Source organism: Spinacia oleracea, chromosome 3, assembly GCF_020520425.1.
Source record: "Spinacia oleracea cultivar Varoflay chromosome 3, BTI_SOV_V1, whole genome shotgun sequence".
NCBI lineage: Eukaryota > Viridiplantae > Streptophyta > Magnoliopsida > Caryophyllales > Amaranthaceae > Spinacia > Spinacia oleracea.
Genome location: NC_079489.1, coordinates 82094416 through 82110545, shown reverse-complemented (window position 1 = coordinate 82110545; position 16130 = coordinate 82094416). Strand labels below are relative to the sequence as shown.

Below are 16130 nucleotides of genomic sequence, written 5' to 3'. Positions count from 1 at the left end.
GTGCAATAAGTTTAAAAATAGGGGCATTCTGTGAATTATAAACATGACTTAACGGAGGACTAACGGAAGGTCGGATTAGGGGTATTTGGTGCAAACTTAGGCAAAAATAGGGGTATATTATGTGATTTGAAAGACACGAGGGTATTTGGTGCGTTTTTGCAAACCTCGAGGGCATTTCATAAAAAAACCGTTTTAAAAAAAATGAACGAAATATATCAGTAGTTGACAAAACGCCCAATATCAGAGGTTCAATCAACCGCATAACATGAACTCCAACTCCGAATATCGGCTTCTATTTTCTTCTTCCAACTTCTCTCTCACATCACTGTCTTCTTCTCACCCTCTGTTTCCTTCACACCAAAACAAAATACACTTATTAGTTTTAATTATAGCACTAATTATCTACCTCAGTTTACCAATCTTTCTCTTCATCTTCATTCCTCAATTCCTTTATTCTTCATTCTCTCTCATCAGATGCTTAAACCTAAATTCCCAATTTACCTCTCCGATTCCCCCCTTTTACCAGCGTCTCATCGCCGCCGTCGTCGCCGCCGTCACTATAACCAACTCCTCACGTCACTTCACGTCGCTCATTCGTTAGTATCGACGGATTTATGTGTGAGGCCGAGATTCTTAGATTTTTTATACGGTTGCTTCTCCTAGGGGTGGAGTAATCTCGGTAAATGTTGGAGATTCCGGTGTTTCTATCGCTGGCGCTGTTGATTTTCACGGTGGTTTTGCGTTGGACGTTGAAGAATGAGGAGACGAAGGAGGTTATGGTTTCTCGGGAAGCTGCTATGGCGGATTTCGATGCTTTCCAGGGAGATTTTAGTAATTCTACAGTGGCAATGAAAGCGCATGAGTGTGCTCTTTGTTCTTCTCTCACCTCCACAAGGTGCTCCCGCTGCAAGGCTGTTCGTTACTGGTAATTTTTGTTTTCAATTGTTTGATTTTTATTTTTATTTTCTTTTTCGATTGAGCTCAATTTTTGGCTGATTTGATTGATTTACTTCATTTATTAGGCCAATGTTTTTAGTTAAAGCAATTTTCAGTGGAAATAATGTGTTTTTAATTCATAGTGTTATGAAAAGTACTAGTTATTGGATTTTAGATGGTATAAATTATGGAGTCAAAATCCTATATCCCGGAATTTGTGTACCCCTTCTTCTAGTTGATATTTGTAATCAATCAACTACTCTAATTTTCGTATCTATAACTATATTAATACCAACCAATGGGAAGAAGTGACATACAATTAGTACATCGTTTGTGAGACAGAAATTCGGACTCGGAATTATGATAATGTCCACATTTCTTCACATAACGCACAAAGAATGCAATTTTGAATAGGAAATAGGAAGCATGAACTAGTGCTGCGAATTACTTTGGCACGGGGGATTATACATATACCATTTGAATTGAGCACAAGAGTTTCATTAATTTTCTTGACGATGAGACAAAAGCCAAATTTGACCTATATGACTAGCTGTTAGGTCAAGTCGGTGCTTGAAGGGTTTTGTGACAGGAGGGATCAAGTTTCGAGCTTGTGACCATTAATGTATTGGTATGGGAATGGAATCATGGTGGGAAAAGGAGAAAGGAAATACAAGGGCTCCCTAAGTACGCTGAATTTGCTTGAATGAGAATACAAGACACAAATGATAGTTGAAATTTGAAATACATGTGTGTGAGCTCGAGAGCTGAAAGGCCAAGTATTGAGGCTGTGTTTTAGCTGTCATTGATAAAAGAATGTTTAAGTGAATGCAAAATTGTAAAGATTGGAGGATTGGAGGATAAAATGATAATTTTTTTTTCACGTGAGTGATTCTCACATAATTTGAAAGCTTGAAGGGGTAAACAGTTGTTTCATTTGTCACCTTTGACAATGAAGAATGATGGTACTTCTCTGTGAAACAAGAGTATAACTAGTTAACGACTTGGAGAATTGGTATTTGAAAGTGATGCAATAAAATGGTGTTGATGGAAAATAAAGTATATTTTGTATTGGACTAAAAAGGAATAAGTTGCCAATTAATTGTTGCAAATGTAAGACAATTAGCAAATACTTATCTAGCTGAACCGAATTATTGTTGAACAATTGTTGCTTCGTTGGACACCATTGCCTAAAAGACGCGATTGCAAATGTAAGACAATTAGCTAATACTTATCTCGTTGAACTGAATTATCGTTGAACAATTGCTGCTTAGTGGTATGCTTTGTGGGACACCCTGCCTAAAAGACGATTCCGCGTTACCTCAACGAAGTAGAAGCAGTTGCCCTCTAGGATTAGCACGATATCAAGACTTGTATGCTTTCACTGAGTCACGGGGCTCGATTGGAAACCAGAATATTTGCCTAAAACAAAAGAGAGAATTTGCAGAGAAGATGAATGTGTTTCGGAGATTTCTATGTGTTTTTTAGGCTCACCAGAAACTTGGGATTTAGGAATCGCAACACGCAAAATGAGGAGTTACGAAGAGAGAGTAATTGGAGCGTTATGGCTAAATCGATTCACAACATTTATGTAATCAACCCCATAACGGCTATAAGATTGCCCAATCAACCCCATAATGGCTATAAGATTGCCCGTAATAGAAACAAGCTACAAAAGCGAGCCCTAAAAAGTACAAAAGGTCCACAACCTACACACGTCCGCTCATCACGTTCCTCTAAGACCCAAATCCTTGCGCGCGCACGTGTGTGTGGTCCATTATCCCTCCTACCATATTCTCAAAAAGTAGTAGTCTCCAAAAGTATATAAACAAAGAAAGTGTTTTGTTTTCTTTCAACGTGGAACTTTCCTCGCTTTTCATTTTCTCTCATTTCTTCGTGTTTCAATAACAAGAACTTTCAACAATTCCCAAAGGTTCGAAGATATTAAAAAGAAAGAAATTGGTTTAAGCAAAACAAAACAATTGCATAAGTATCAACGTCTCGCGACTTGAATTAAACTTGGTGACGTTTAAGCTAGGATTTCCTATCAAATGACTTTAGTCTTGACTTCAATAGGTAGTAAGAAACTCACCCTCAAAAGCACACAATTGAACATGTATACTATTTTGATTCTCCGGAATAAAAGTGACGCCTTATACTGGCTATACGCGACGTCTTATACTGGCCATACATGACTTAGGCACTGTTTGGCCAAGCTTCTAGAGGACAATTTATGTTTCTAAGAAGTAGTTTTCTATAAACAGTTTCTAGAGAAGCTATTTTGAGAAATAGAAGTGTTTGGCCATGAAATTTAAAAGTAAATTTGAGAACAAATTTAAAAGTAAATTTTGGAAGTAAATTTGAGAACTTATAGCGAGTAGGAGTTTATTCCTTACAAGCCCATCCAATGTGCCTTAAGCCCATCCCCTCCGATGTTTCTAAAACTAGTTTTCTACTTAGGTCTTTAGTTAAAGAATCAACGGTATTCTTTTCACACTTCACATAGTCTAGTGATACCACTCCATTAGACAACAAATCTTTGAAAACCTTATGCCTCAACCCAATGGTTTCGTTTCAAATGTGCCTCTCTTTCTCATTGTAATGGTTGTTTGCAACACAACAACAATCACAACTTGCAAATCACAATTAACTGCAACTGAAGGAGTTGTTTTCCCGTCTAGTGATATCACTCCATTAGACAACAAATCTTTGACAATCTTATTCCTCAACTGAATGTGTTTCTTCTTCCATTGAAGTGGTTGTTTGCAACGGTAATTGCAGCTTGCGAATTACAATGAAGTGCAACCGAAGGAGTTGGTTTCTCCGGTAGTGGAACATCGGAATATCTGCAAGCAAGTTTCTCCGGTAGTGGAATATCTGCAAGCAAGTTTCTCAACCATTCTACCTCATTACCTCTTAATTCAAAACCACTAAATTTAGATTCCATTGCAAACATATGTTGCAAGATTTCCAAGATACAACTCCACCCCTAGGTGAAGTCAAAATCCAAGATTTCCAAGATACAACTCCACCCCTAGGTGAAGACAAAATCACGAGTAGAGTTGATTTCATCATTATCAGATATCAGTTATTATAAATGCCTTTTATACTCATGGAAGTTTGTGCAACCCAATCCATGGTATCCTTTAGGTACTTAAGAAATCTCCTTAACGTATCCTATTGATATTTGCTTGGGTTATGAGTGTATCGGCTTAGGCTACTTACAAAATAAGCAATGTCAGGCCTAGTGCAGTTCATAAGAAACATAACACTACCAATAATCTTAGTATATTCATATTGACAAATTGAATCACCCTTATTTTTCTTTAAGGGGATGATTGGGTCCAATGTTACACGGAACGTGGTTCGAGTGGAACGTGGTACGGGAACGTGGAACGCGACCTCTAAAGAACCCGGAACGCTTTAGTAATAAATATGCAAATAATATACAAGGTAAAAAAAACAGTAACTAAGAAAAGTGGTAAATAATAAGAATACTGCTGGGTTAATTGGTAAATACATAAAAGAGATATTTGTCCCAACTGATACAACTGTCCTACTGTCTACTACTGATATACTTCCTCCGGTTTTTTATACTCGCAACGTTTGGATTTTTTACACTATTCACATATTCTACTTTGACTATTGTTGGTGATTTATAAGTAAGATAAAATATAGTCATGTAAGATCTTGTTAGATTCGTCTCAGTGTGTATTTCAAAAATATCATTTTTTTGTAATTTTTGCTTAAAGAAAATTAAAGATATTAATGATCAAAGTTGTGCATTGACATGCGTGAAAGTGACAAACGTTGCGAGTAAAAATGATCGGAGGAAATATAAAAAATAAAAAAGTCCTGGTGGCCTACAAGCTACACTGTCCGCCAACACATTTCCCCATCCCATGCGTACTACCTCCTTCCCCCTTCTTTCTCTCTCCTCATTTTCAGATCTACTTTCTTCTTCATCTCTCCTTCTCTCCACCTCCTTCCCCCTCTCTCTCTTCTTCCTTAACTCAATCTTCATGCCTAGATTTTTACGTCTGTTGCACTTGAATCGATTGCCCACTTTATAGATTTACGGTTTTCAAATTGGGTTAGTTTTACGGTTTTCAAAATGGGTTCGTCACCTCGGGAGATCGGGGCCGCGAACCATGGTGAACCGGGAACGAACCGAAATCGCGGTTCGAGGCAACGTACCAGGTTCCTAGTAACACTGCTTGGGTCTTAAGGAGTCTTAACTGGATCGACGTTAAATGAGTCGAACCTTTAAAGAAGTTTTTCGAACATAGTGAGACCAACTAAGACAAATGTCATTTGGAGTCATTATAATTCTTACTCCCAAAATCATATCTCCCTCACCCATGTCTTTCATTTCAAATTTTGAACTTAGAAATTCTTTTGTCTCAATTACTCGATCTAGGTCAATACCAAAAATTAGCTTATTATTCACATAATGACAAATAATCACACAACCATGGGAATCATGGTTACAATAAACACAAGAATCACCTTCATTGACACGAAAATCATTATCCGTCATAGTCTTGTCATATTTTTCATGCCATTGCTTTAGGGCTTGCTTGAGTCCATACAACGACTTGAGTTCACTTGACTAATTTTCCGACTTTATTTTCTAGTCAGGAACAAAAAAACCTTCGGGTTGGACCATATAAATTTCCTCATCCAAGTCCCCATTGCAAAATGCAGTTTTCACATCCATTTGATGCACAATAAGATCATGAATACAAGCAAGAACAATTACAGTTCTAATGTTTGCAATTTTAGTGATAGGCTATGTTACTCGGACTCAGGTACGGGTGTCGAACACGGGTATGGATCCGAGTGTCGGACTCGAAAAAATTGAAATGTGAAGACACGGGGGACCTCGTCCTAAATTTAGACACCGGTACAGGGATATGGAAAATAAAAATATAAACAGTAGAAAAGAGGAAAAAAAATGATTCACTGTGATAAGGAAAAAAAAAATTGAAATAAAAATTGGAACGTAGCATAGAAAGTTGTTACGTGGCAACATAGTAAGACTACATCCACCAATAGAAAAGAAGAAACCATTTATCAATGCTTAAATTAAGGGAATATCTTCCCCTCTTTACTACAAGAGTCAGCTGTCAAAAAGATAAAATATAACTAAAAGAAAATGTCCACCTCACTAGCTGTACCGCAAGTGGGGAAAAATATAAAAAACAAATAAAAGGCAATTGTGTGGTCTGATCTGTCACGTTTGTTTACTTATATGTTTTCTTTGACCTTCGTCTTCAACAAGACATGAATGATTCCCACAAAAATAAAACCAGAGACCCGGTTCCCTCATCGACTCCGGTGAGTACCATCGGTGGATGATCGACGACGAAATTTAAACCATCATGTTTGGAATTAAGATTCTAACAAAAGCCCCAATATTTCAACAAGAAATTATGTATTTTTTAAGCCCACTTTACAAATCTAGGGTTTTTAATTCGAAATAAAATAATATTAAATTGCTTTTTCCTCTTCGCGATCTCTCTTCCTTTTAGGCCTGACATGTCCGACAGGCCATACAAGGATCCGGTGCGGATTCCATACCAGGAACCTTGTCGCGTCGGGTCGACCCGGGTACGAGGGCTAATTCGCCTTGTTAGGTGATAGGAGAGTAATATATCAAAATAATCAATGTCATGGTTTTGAGTAAAACCCTTACCGGTTATACTTGTTAATGGATCCACTGGATTGTCAAGCAAGAACAACTAAAGTCCAACTTTCATAAGCAAGCTACCAAAAATTAGGTTCCTGCGCATTTCAAGAACATGCAAGACTTTAGTAAGAGTTGGTAATTTTCCAGAAGTGAGAGTGAGAACGATCTTCCTTGCCTTGAATAGTTACAGAAGTACCCATGAAGATATTTTCAACATCAATTTTATCATACCTCGTGAACATGTCCTTATTGGTGCAAATGTGTCTTGTTATTCCAATGTCAAAAATCTAGTATCAACAATCTATTCAACAACATTACCCGTTAAGATAAGGTAGTTTTTGATACAAGAACAACAATATTGTCAATAGCTTCAACAATGTTGATTTGATTCAATTCATTTTTCTTTTTGACCCTACAATCCTTAGCCTTATGACCATAATGACCATATTCATATCAAGTGCCCTTGAACTTATACTTTCGAGTGTCCCCTTATGGCCTGAAGGGACTTTATTTACCTTTGAACTTTTCAGAGAGCCTGGGGTTCTACAAGGTTAGCCTTTGCGGAGCAAGAAAAACAGATTGACCTTTATCCTCGATACGATTCGCCTCAATTTTTAGGTGACTTATTAGCTCCTCTAGGTTTGGTATTTCTGTTTGTGCATTAAATGGTTATGAAAGTCTTTCGTAGAGGGGTGCAATTTTTAATCAAGACAATAGCAAGGGTAATGTTACTAAAGACCCTCGATAACCAAAGCAATGCAGATATTTTCATAAACATGAATCTGACCAATAATAGGTTTATCATCCTCTTGAAACCCTAATTACTTATTAACATTGTAACGTTTAGTCCCAACATCATCAGTTTCATATTTCTTATCTAATGCATCCTAAATGTCTTTAGCATAAACTCATGTAAATATCCAATAAAGCATTCGACATATGATGCAACAACATTCTTTTACAAGTCATATCATCCTTAGCAAATTTGAATTTGAATGCATCTGGTTCAGTTTTATAAAGAGGTTTAACAGCATCATCATCCAACACATACGCAACATCAATTTGTTCCAAATAAAATCGCATTATAACAACGCAACGTTTATAATTTTTTCAATCAAGAAGTTTCAATTTCGACATGTTAGAGTTAAAAACTTGGAAGCCATATTTGTCTTTTAGATTGCTGCAAGAATATTTCCCAAAAACCAAAGAGAGAAACTTTTGTAGAGAAGATTGTGTTTCGGAGATTGTTATGTGTTGTTAAAACTTCCAGAAACTTGGGATTAATATAAAAGAGATTTGGGAATTACAATAGCAAAATGAGGAGTTACGAGGAGAGAATAATTGAAGCATTAAGGGTAAATCAATTCTCACCAGCCATGTAATCAAACCCATAACGGCTGTAAGATTCCCCGTAATAAAAACTAGCCACAAAAGGACCGGTTCTAAAAGGGCCAAAAGGTCCACAACCCACCCACGTCTGCTCATCGCGTTCCCCAAGACCCCACCCGGCCAGAGTGCGCCAGCACGTGTTTTTGGTCCATTATCCCTCCAACCACATTCTCAAAAAAGTAGTAGTCAACTACTTAAAAATATATAAACAAGGAAAGTGTTTTTTTTTTCTTTCAATATGGGACTTTTCCTCACTTTTCTTTGTTTGTCACTAATAAGAACTTCCAACAAAAATCAGGAAGGAAAGATAAATTAAGGTAGTGTTTTGGTTTAGCAGAGTTTCGGTGATTGATATTATAGTATAATGTCAGATTGTCAGGGTGCTCGAAGCCACATTTTTAGAGATTTTAGTAGATTTTCTGTGCCTTTTAGCCCTTTTTGCTGGCTAAAAATAAAAATAGTGTGTCTCAGCCAGGGAATCAAGGCCTGTGGATATTGTTTGGTTTACATAGTTTGTTAACTTCCATTGATTCCTTCAAGAATTTACTTTTATCAGTACTAGAGTTTAGGTAATACAATGTGGTGCACTTCATTGTCTTTTAGTTACCTGTAATTGCTATTGATTGTTTTAGTTTAGTATTTGACACAACTTGTATTTTTAACCGTTCTTGTGGTTTGCGTCAGTCTTTTCAGTCTTTCTTATTTTAGTTTTCTACTGGCCTCATTGTAGTTCTAGTAAGTGCCAAATAAGTCATTGGAGACAAAGTCACAAGTATGAATGCCGTCCTCAAGGCCCCAGTGCATCTGAGAGAGATAACTTTAATGGAAATGCAGAAATGATGGAGCAACATGACACACTTTCTGCTGAAGATTTTCCAAGGATGGACGAGAAGAACACAATTTGTCAGCTAAATCATGACGTTTTGGATTCTCCCGTACCCCGTCTTTCTACTGTGACCATTGAGTGTTCGGACATTGACACTCGATGGAGTTCATCTGGTGAAAATGGGACACCTTACTCAGACATTAATGCACCCAGTATGGATCAAAGGAAAGATAAGAATAACACATTGGATACAAACACTTCAATGGGGTTGGCATCCAATGTTGTGATGAATTCTGCAAAAAAATTGAACAGAGAAAAATCCAGGCAAAATGACAGCAGGAAATCCAGGCTTTCCATTTCAGGCCTGTCATCAGAACTCAGGAAAGACAACTCTTTTCATAGAGCTGTCTCAGATAATATACATTCTTCCAAGTCTAAAGAGCTACCCTTCGTGGATAACGAGGGGCTGAAGCATTCACAATCAATCAAACATGGGAAAGTCAAATCCATGGCCAGTAAGCATTCTGGAAATAGTTTATTGCTGTCAAGCGGTAGTAGTTCAAGCCAGTTGCCACACAATGCTTTTAAATCGTCTCTCAAGAAAGTTGTGCATCAATTTAATACCCCTCGCCAGAAGAAGTCCTCTCTTCATAATAGTTTGCTTGGAATATCAGGGAACCCCAATTACAAGGTCTCTTCATAGGGTCACTTTCATTTCCTCTTGAAATGATTATTATTGCTTTCATGAGTTTTAACGTGGTTTTCTTTAACCGTGCAGACAGTGATTCAGTATGATGCATTCTTGAGTTTGTATACATCAAATGACATTGAGTTGAAACCATTTGGGCTTACAAACTGTGGAAACAGGTAATCAATATACTTCGTATAATTTCTCTTATGTTGTGTGCAGCTATCAGCAAGCTCCAGAGTAAGGCTAATTACACTTCCTCCATTTAAAAAAATAATATATTGCAACGTTTCCCTGTTTGGAAGTTTCATATATATTGCAGCTTTTCCTTATATGCGCATGACATCTTTCTATCTCTCTCCTCATCATATGGTCCCATCTATTTATTTCTCTCTGTCTCTTTCTCATCTCACGGGCTCCCATAATACCATGCATCCCCTACATGTTGCAATAAAAAAGAACAGAGGAAGTATATCTCAATTCTTATCTACTCAATGAAGAGAACATAGGCGTGTCTATACACCTCTGCCCTGGCTTGCTACAATGAACATTTGAAATGTAAAGCTACGCTAATAACTAAGAAGTGCTTACAGCTTAATGTAAAGTTTGATTTATCCCATTGTAACCCAAAGACAAATATATTGAATCTTCAGTTGATTTAGAAATGGATATATTCAGCTCAGTAGCTCACCCACTAAGTACGATTATGTTCTCAAAAGTCAATCTATTCTCAAAAGTCAATCTATGCCAACTGCTTATAGTATTTTTTTTTCTCTTTGCAGCTGTTATGCAAATGCTGTGCTCCAATGCCTAGCTTACACTCGACCTTTGACGATGTATCTCCTTCAAGGGATTCATTCAAAAGAATGCAAGTATCTAAGCTTAGAGTGTCTGGAGACTTGAATCCCTTTGTTACTTGGGTTTATGTTTAATGACTTTTTCATCTACACTGCTCCTGACAGGTTGGAAGGATGAATGGTGTTTTATATGTGAATTTGAAAATCTTATGCTGAAGGGAAGGGAAGGTTACACTCCGTTATCCCCTATCCGAATCTCCTCTAACATTAGTCATCTTGGTCACGGAAGAGAAGAAGATGCCCATGAATTTTTGAGGTTAGAAAAGTTCTTGCCTTTTCAAGTTCTCCTCGAGTGTTACATAATCATAGATGGATTTATTGTTCCTGTTACTGAGAGGACAGGTATGCTGTTGATACTATGCAATCAGTTTGTGTTGAGCTGGCTGGATTTGTAGATCCAGTACGAGAGGAAAGTACTCTTGTGGGCATGACATTTGGGGGCTATCTTCACTCTAAGGTATTGGGCTTTCTGCTTTTGGCAAGTATTACTACTCTGTACTCCCTAATTTATTGTATTGGTTGTACTCAGAATACTTAGTTTGCTTGTACTATACTAATATGCTTTGATTTGATTCTCAGATAAAATGCATGAAATGCCATAATATATCAGGGAAACATGAAAGGATGATGGATCTCACTGTAGAGATAGACGGGGATATCAGAACTCTTCAACAGGCACTTAGAAAATTTACAGCTTCTGAAACTTTAGAAGGGAATAACAAATACTACTGTAGCAGGTTCTCTGTCACTCTCCCTCCCCCCGCCCCTCCTTTCATCACCTTTCTTTTAAGTCTTTGAATCAACTTTCTGTGCTTTTTTATAACTTCTATGCCTAAATGCTTATGTTTCTATGTTTATTGGTCATTATAGCTAATTTCTGTGTTGGGTAATGACTTTTTCATTGTTCTTTCATACAGTAGATGTAAATCTTATGAGAAAGCCAAGAAGAAACTCACTATCTTTCAAGCACCAAATATCCTCACAATTGTGTTGAAGCGATTTCAGGTTCTCTCGTTGCATTCCACTGACTCCTGTTCTCTCTCACTATTAGAATTATTTAGAAAGAATTCTTGCAGATTTGCATGCTTATATTTTAACTATTCCTTCCAGGCTGGCAATTTCACAAAATTGAAAAAACGTGTTCAGTTTCCAGAAATTCTGAACATCACTCCTTATATGAGTGACTCGAGTGATAAATATCCTCAATATAGTCTGTATGCTGTAGTAGTTCATTTGGATGTCTCAAGTGCTGATTCTTCCGGCCATTACGTCTGCTATGTGAAGAATTATCACGAAGAGTGGTTCAAGATTGATGACAGTGTGGTATGTCTCTTCTTGTTAACGTCTTAGAAAATGTGAGGATTCTTGCTTCTAGATATTGTTCCTGTCTTTTAATACTTTGGTTGGTTGATAGTTTCCTATATTTTGTGAGATGTGGCAGACATAGTTTATTTTCATCAGTTTACATGTCACTTTGGTTGTTGACGGGTCGGACTCGGGTTGGATACTGGATCTGACTCCGAACCAGTTACTAAACGGACCTAAAGTACAACTCTGAGCCCGGATCCGAATCCGAAAGTGCAAAATCCGACCGCATCCGTTTATTCAAGAAGATAATTTATTTTTCCTATATTCTCACGTATTCTAATACTAGCACTCAAAATTACTCATCCTAATCATCTTTTTTAACTTTTACGCATAAAATAAGAGAAATAGAAAATTGAAAATTGAAACATTTGAAACTCTTAAAATTCAATATCCTCCAAAAATTAGGAAATACTCTGTATTTTGTACACGATTCTGATAAAACCACAAAACTAAAATCTACAAAGAAAATATAATACACTAACTATAAAAATAGTAGATCTAGAGCTAATAAACCATTCCCACCAAACAAAAATGAGTGACGATGCAGTGAGATGTAGAGAAAAGGACGGTGTTTTGCCGACATTCAGAGAATTGGGTCGTAGATGTTTGATGGTGCTTTGTCAACGGGATCTTGTGGCCTTTGAAGAATCGTTGAAGGTAAAATTCAGAGAAGAGAATGGTTGTAGATGATAAATGGTGACAAATTTTGGAGTCCAAAAATTTAATTTGAGAATTGGGTTTGGCAGTGGAGGAGAATTTAGGAGGAAAGAGACAAAGAGTAAGTAGAGGAGGAAAATAGACTGAGAAGCGGCAGGTTAGGTGAAAGAAAATCTAGGGTTGGCTTTTATATCATAAACAATTACAAAGTGAAAAGGGAATTAGCAGGCTAGAAGAGTTCGCAGGTCGGACTCGAGTCAAACGAATCCCATCCGGCTCCTATTTGGTCTCGGACTCTTTTTATCGGGCTCAGGTTTGTTCTTTTGGATTCAGACCGGACTTTTTCCTTTGGTTGAACTCGAAGTTAATAATCATCCCTAACGTCACTCTGTATTATATGCATTTTATGGTTCCTTACTAGCAATGGATTGATTAGTGGTCTGGTGCAGGTTATTAGCGTGGATCTGGAGAGGGTCTTATCAGAAAAGGCGTATATGGTACTATATGCAAGGTATGAATGCATTTACCAAGTTGATATTATAAGTGCATCATTTGAGTTAGTGTCTGATACAGTCATACAGCAAGTGACAGATAATAGATCTAGTATGAACTACTGGAATTTTGTCACTGTTGTATACGTGCTTATAGTATGAAACTTTTTAAAGGACTTTTTGGATTGCTGTCTTTGAATTCTATGATATTTTTTATTCAAACTAGGGAGAACTCCATTTCACCTGTCTGTGCTCTAATCGTGAATGTGGATTCCAATGTGGAATGGCTATTGATCAGTGTCCCACAAGTTATATTAAAACAATGACCTGTTCCAAACATTACAAAATAAGAAAATTATTGATGCTATTGCTAGGTACTCCAGAAAGTAACCTGAGACGACTTGCACGTTTCAGGTCTGTAGGGCAAGGATGATGATGATAGAGGGACTTCTGACATACTCCATAATTGAAAATGGGCATTAGATGAGTCTGGCTTTTGGGAAAGTGGAGGTGGGGTGGGGGTTTGTTGGGGGAGTGGAGACTAGTAGGGGTTTTCAACTTCGGATATCGGATCCGATCCGATCCGAAATTTCGGATATCCAAAATTTTCTGATCGGGAAAAGGTGATGCGAATCCGATCCGAAAGTTTCGGATATTGGAAATTTTCGGATCGGACATCCGAAAATCCGAAAACTATCCAAACTTCAACAAAATTAAAAAATTAATCACGTTTTACACTAAATTTTTCCGGATATCCGATACGAATATCCGAAACCTTAAAATCGGATTGGATATCCGAAAATTTGGATCGGATTATCGGAAATTTTCTATTAATTTTGAAATATTTCGGATATCCAAAATGAAAAAAGGTTGATCCGAATCCGATCTGAATTTTTTTCGGATATCCGATTCGAAATATCCGAAGCCTTAAAAACGGATCGGGTATCCGAAATTTCGGATCGGATCGGATCAAACGGATAATAGAAAGAACCTGAAGGTGATGACAGACTAAGCACCCTGTGTTGCAATGTGGCTTCTATCTATTTGTAAGAGGCATAGGAAAGAAAGATTTCAAGGTCTGATTTAAAATTCTAGGAAGGCTTATGATGGGTTGTATATGGAAGCATGGTGTTTGCCTAATGGGATATTCAAGATATTTTTTGTTTATGTTGTTGGCTTGTAGTGAACCTATTGTTAGATGAAGCTCACATATCCAAGTGCTATTCAAAGTAACACTTTATAGAGCATACACCTTTTTTGGAGGAAATCGTACACCACCTTTTCTTTGAGGCAATCATATAACCTGTGTTACTTCGACACTCCTCTTTTGGGCTCATACCCGTGTCGACCCGACCCGACACTGATCCGGGTATGGAATCTGTACCGGATCCTTGGCCGGTCAGCCCCTGCTTTAAGAAAATTTCCAATCTATTTTTAATTAACCCTAGATCTGTTAATTAGGAATAAATTTCACTTTGTTTTTTGTTTAAAGCATGGGGTTGCTTTCAGAAAACTTATTCAATTCTTTTTTTCAAAAGAAATTAATTCTTATTTTCTTTTTCTTTAATTTATTAATCTAGTAACTTTTTTCCATTTCCCAATATCCGTGTCTAAAATTAGGACAGGTATTAATTTTTCTAGTAACTTTTTTCCATGTCCCAATATCCGTGTCTAAAATTAGGACAGGGTCCCGTGTCTTGAAATTTTCACTTTACCGGGTCCGATACCCGTACCCGAGTCCGAGTAACATAGCATATAACTATTCCTTCACTGCAGGGATACTCCAAGGCCCCCAGCATCAGGAATGAGTTTCCATGATGAAAAACCTGCTGATTACAGCGGAAGTTATGTAATGTCGAAGGTCAGACATAGTGGTTCAGATGTTAGTGTTGATCCTTGGGTGATTCAGCATCAGTCAAGTAAAAGCGGTTATGTGAAGGACCCTTCATATGTAGAAGAATGGATTACTCACTCTGTTGAAAGCATTCCGAGGGAGGACTCATCAAGTGAGGTTTCCTCCTTGTTCAGCTACTCAGAAGAAGGCACGTGTAGTACAGCAAGCACCAAAGATTCTGGCAGCAGTGGATGGTTTATCTGACTTGTTATTTGGGAGAGGCGGTGGTGTTGGTTAATAAAGCCTAAATGGTTGTCCAAAATAACTTGTTTGGACTTGGAAAGAAAGATGGCGTAGAAGAGTATTTTCCGCTGCAATAGGTGTTCCTGTAACAACAGGGAATGTAAATGATAGATTGATAGGACTAACCGAGTAGCTGAGCAGTTGGCTAATTTATCTAGTGTGAGTTCCACACATGCGCTCTGTTACGTGTGGGCACTGGGCAGGGCCATATATAAGCTCAATTGTTTTTATTCAGTTTTGAGCTTGAGTCTTCTTTTTTGTTATTACATTTTGGTTGGGAGGTGAGTGGGGTCCCTTGTGGACTGTGTATATAGCAAGTAATAAAATCTTAATGGCTTCTTTTGGTAGGCGGTAATAATACAAACTCGGAAATTACTGGCTATTGATTATTGGGAGGGAGATGGTGCAGTGGAAGAGATGGTGGTTGTAGTGGTAGACATAGCCGGTAAAGAAAGTAATGATGACGTGGGTGCAGAAGACATGGATGACAATGTGGCCTTTGGAATAGGAGTAGGCATATATGTGGGCGTTGGCAGAGTTGATGCAGCAGGCATTGCTGACAGAGGACTAATAACTGGCAGTGGCAGCAATGTTGAAGGTTGTAAAGTTAGTGCAGGTGGCGTTGATGCCCTTGATGGTAGAGGACTGACAGTTGGCAGTGGCAGCGAAGTTGCAGGTTGTGGCACATTGGCAGCTACTGGGAAGGGAATGCTTGCCTTTGGTAGTGGTGGAAACCTTGTTTGTGGCACAGTTGGGACTGCCGGCGTTGGTAAAATGCTTGGTTTTGGAAATCATTGGGAGGGAGTGTTTGTAAAAGATACTGGGCAGTATTTTTGTTGCTCAATTTGTTTGACATTTTTGTATTTATGAACAAAACTTCAAAGATAATCAGTTATTTCAAATTTAGTAGCCAAAAAACATGCATGTTAGTCTTCTTAGTAGCGAGAAAGAAACATTTTCATGGGTCGTTGTAGGTGTGGAAATTGAGCAAGCAAACCCAATAGGTGACCACATCAGCCCCTAAGCTCACGGCTGGATGTAGTTTCTATTGAGATAACAGGTTGATATTTTTCACCTCTTAACCAAATAATA

General features: G+C 37.7%; 1 protein-coding gene across 1 annotated transcript; it reads left to right on the top strand.

Annotated features, from left to right (window-relative positions):
* Positions 1 to 241: 241 nt before the first annotated feature.
* Positions 242 to 15958, top strand: LOC110795288 (ubiquitin carboxyl-terminal hydrolase 17-like). Its single transcript, XM_022000290.2, is given in 12 exon segments — positions 242 to 925; positions 8745 to 9531; positions 9619 to 9707; positions 10311 to 10396; positions 10491 to 10641; positions 10728 to 10842; positions 10965 to 11122; positions 11303 to 11390; positions 11496 to 11708; positions 12860 to 12921; positions 14678 to 14975; positions 14977 to 15958. Coding segments are annotated over 12 exon segments (2346 nt in total). The 5' UTR covers positions 242 to 683; the 3' UTR covers positions 15034 to 15958.
* The last annotated feature ends 172 nt before the right edge of the window (positions 15959 to 16130 follow it).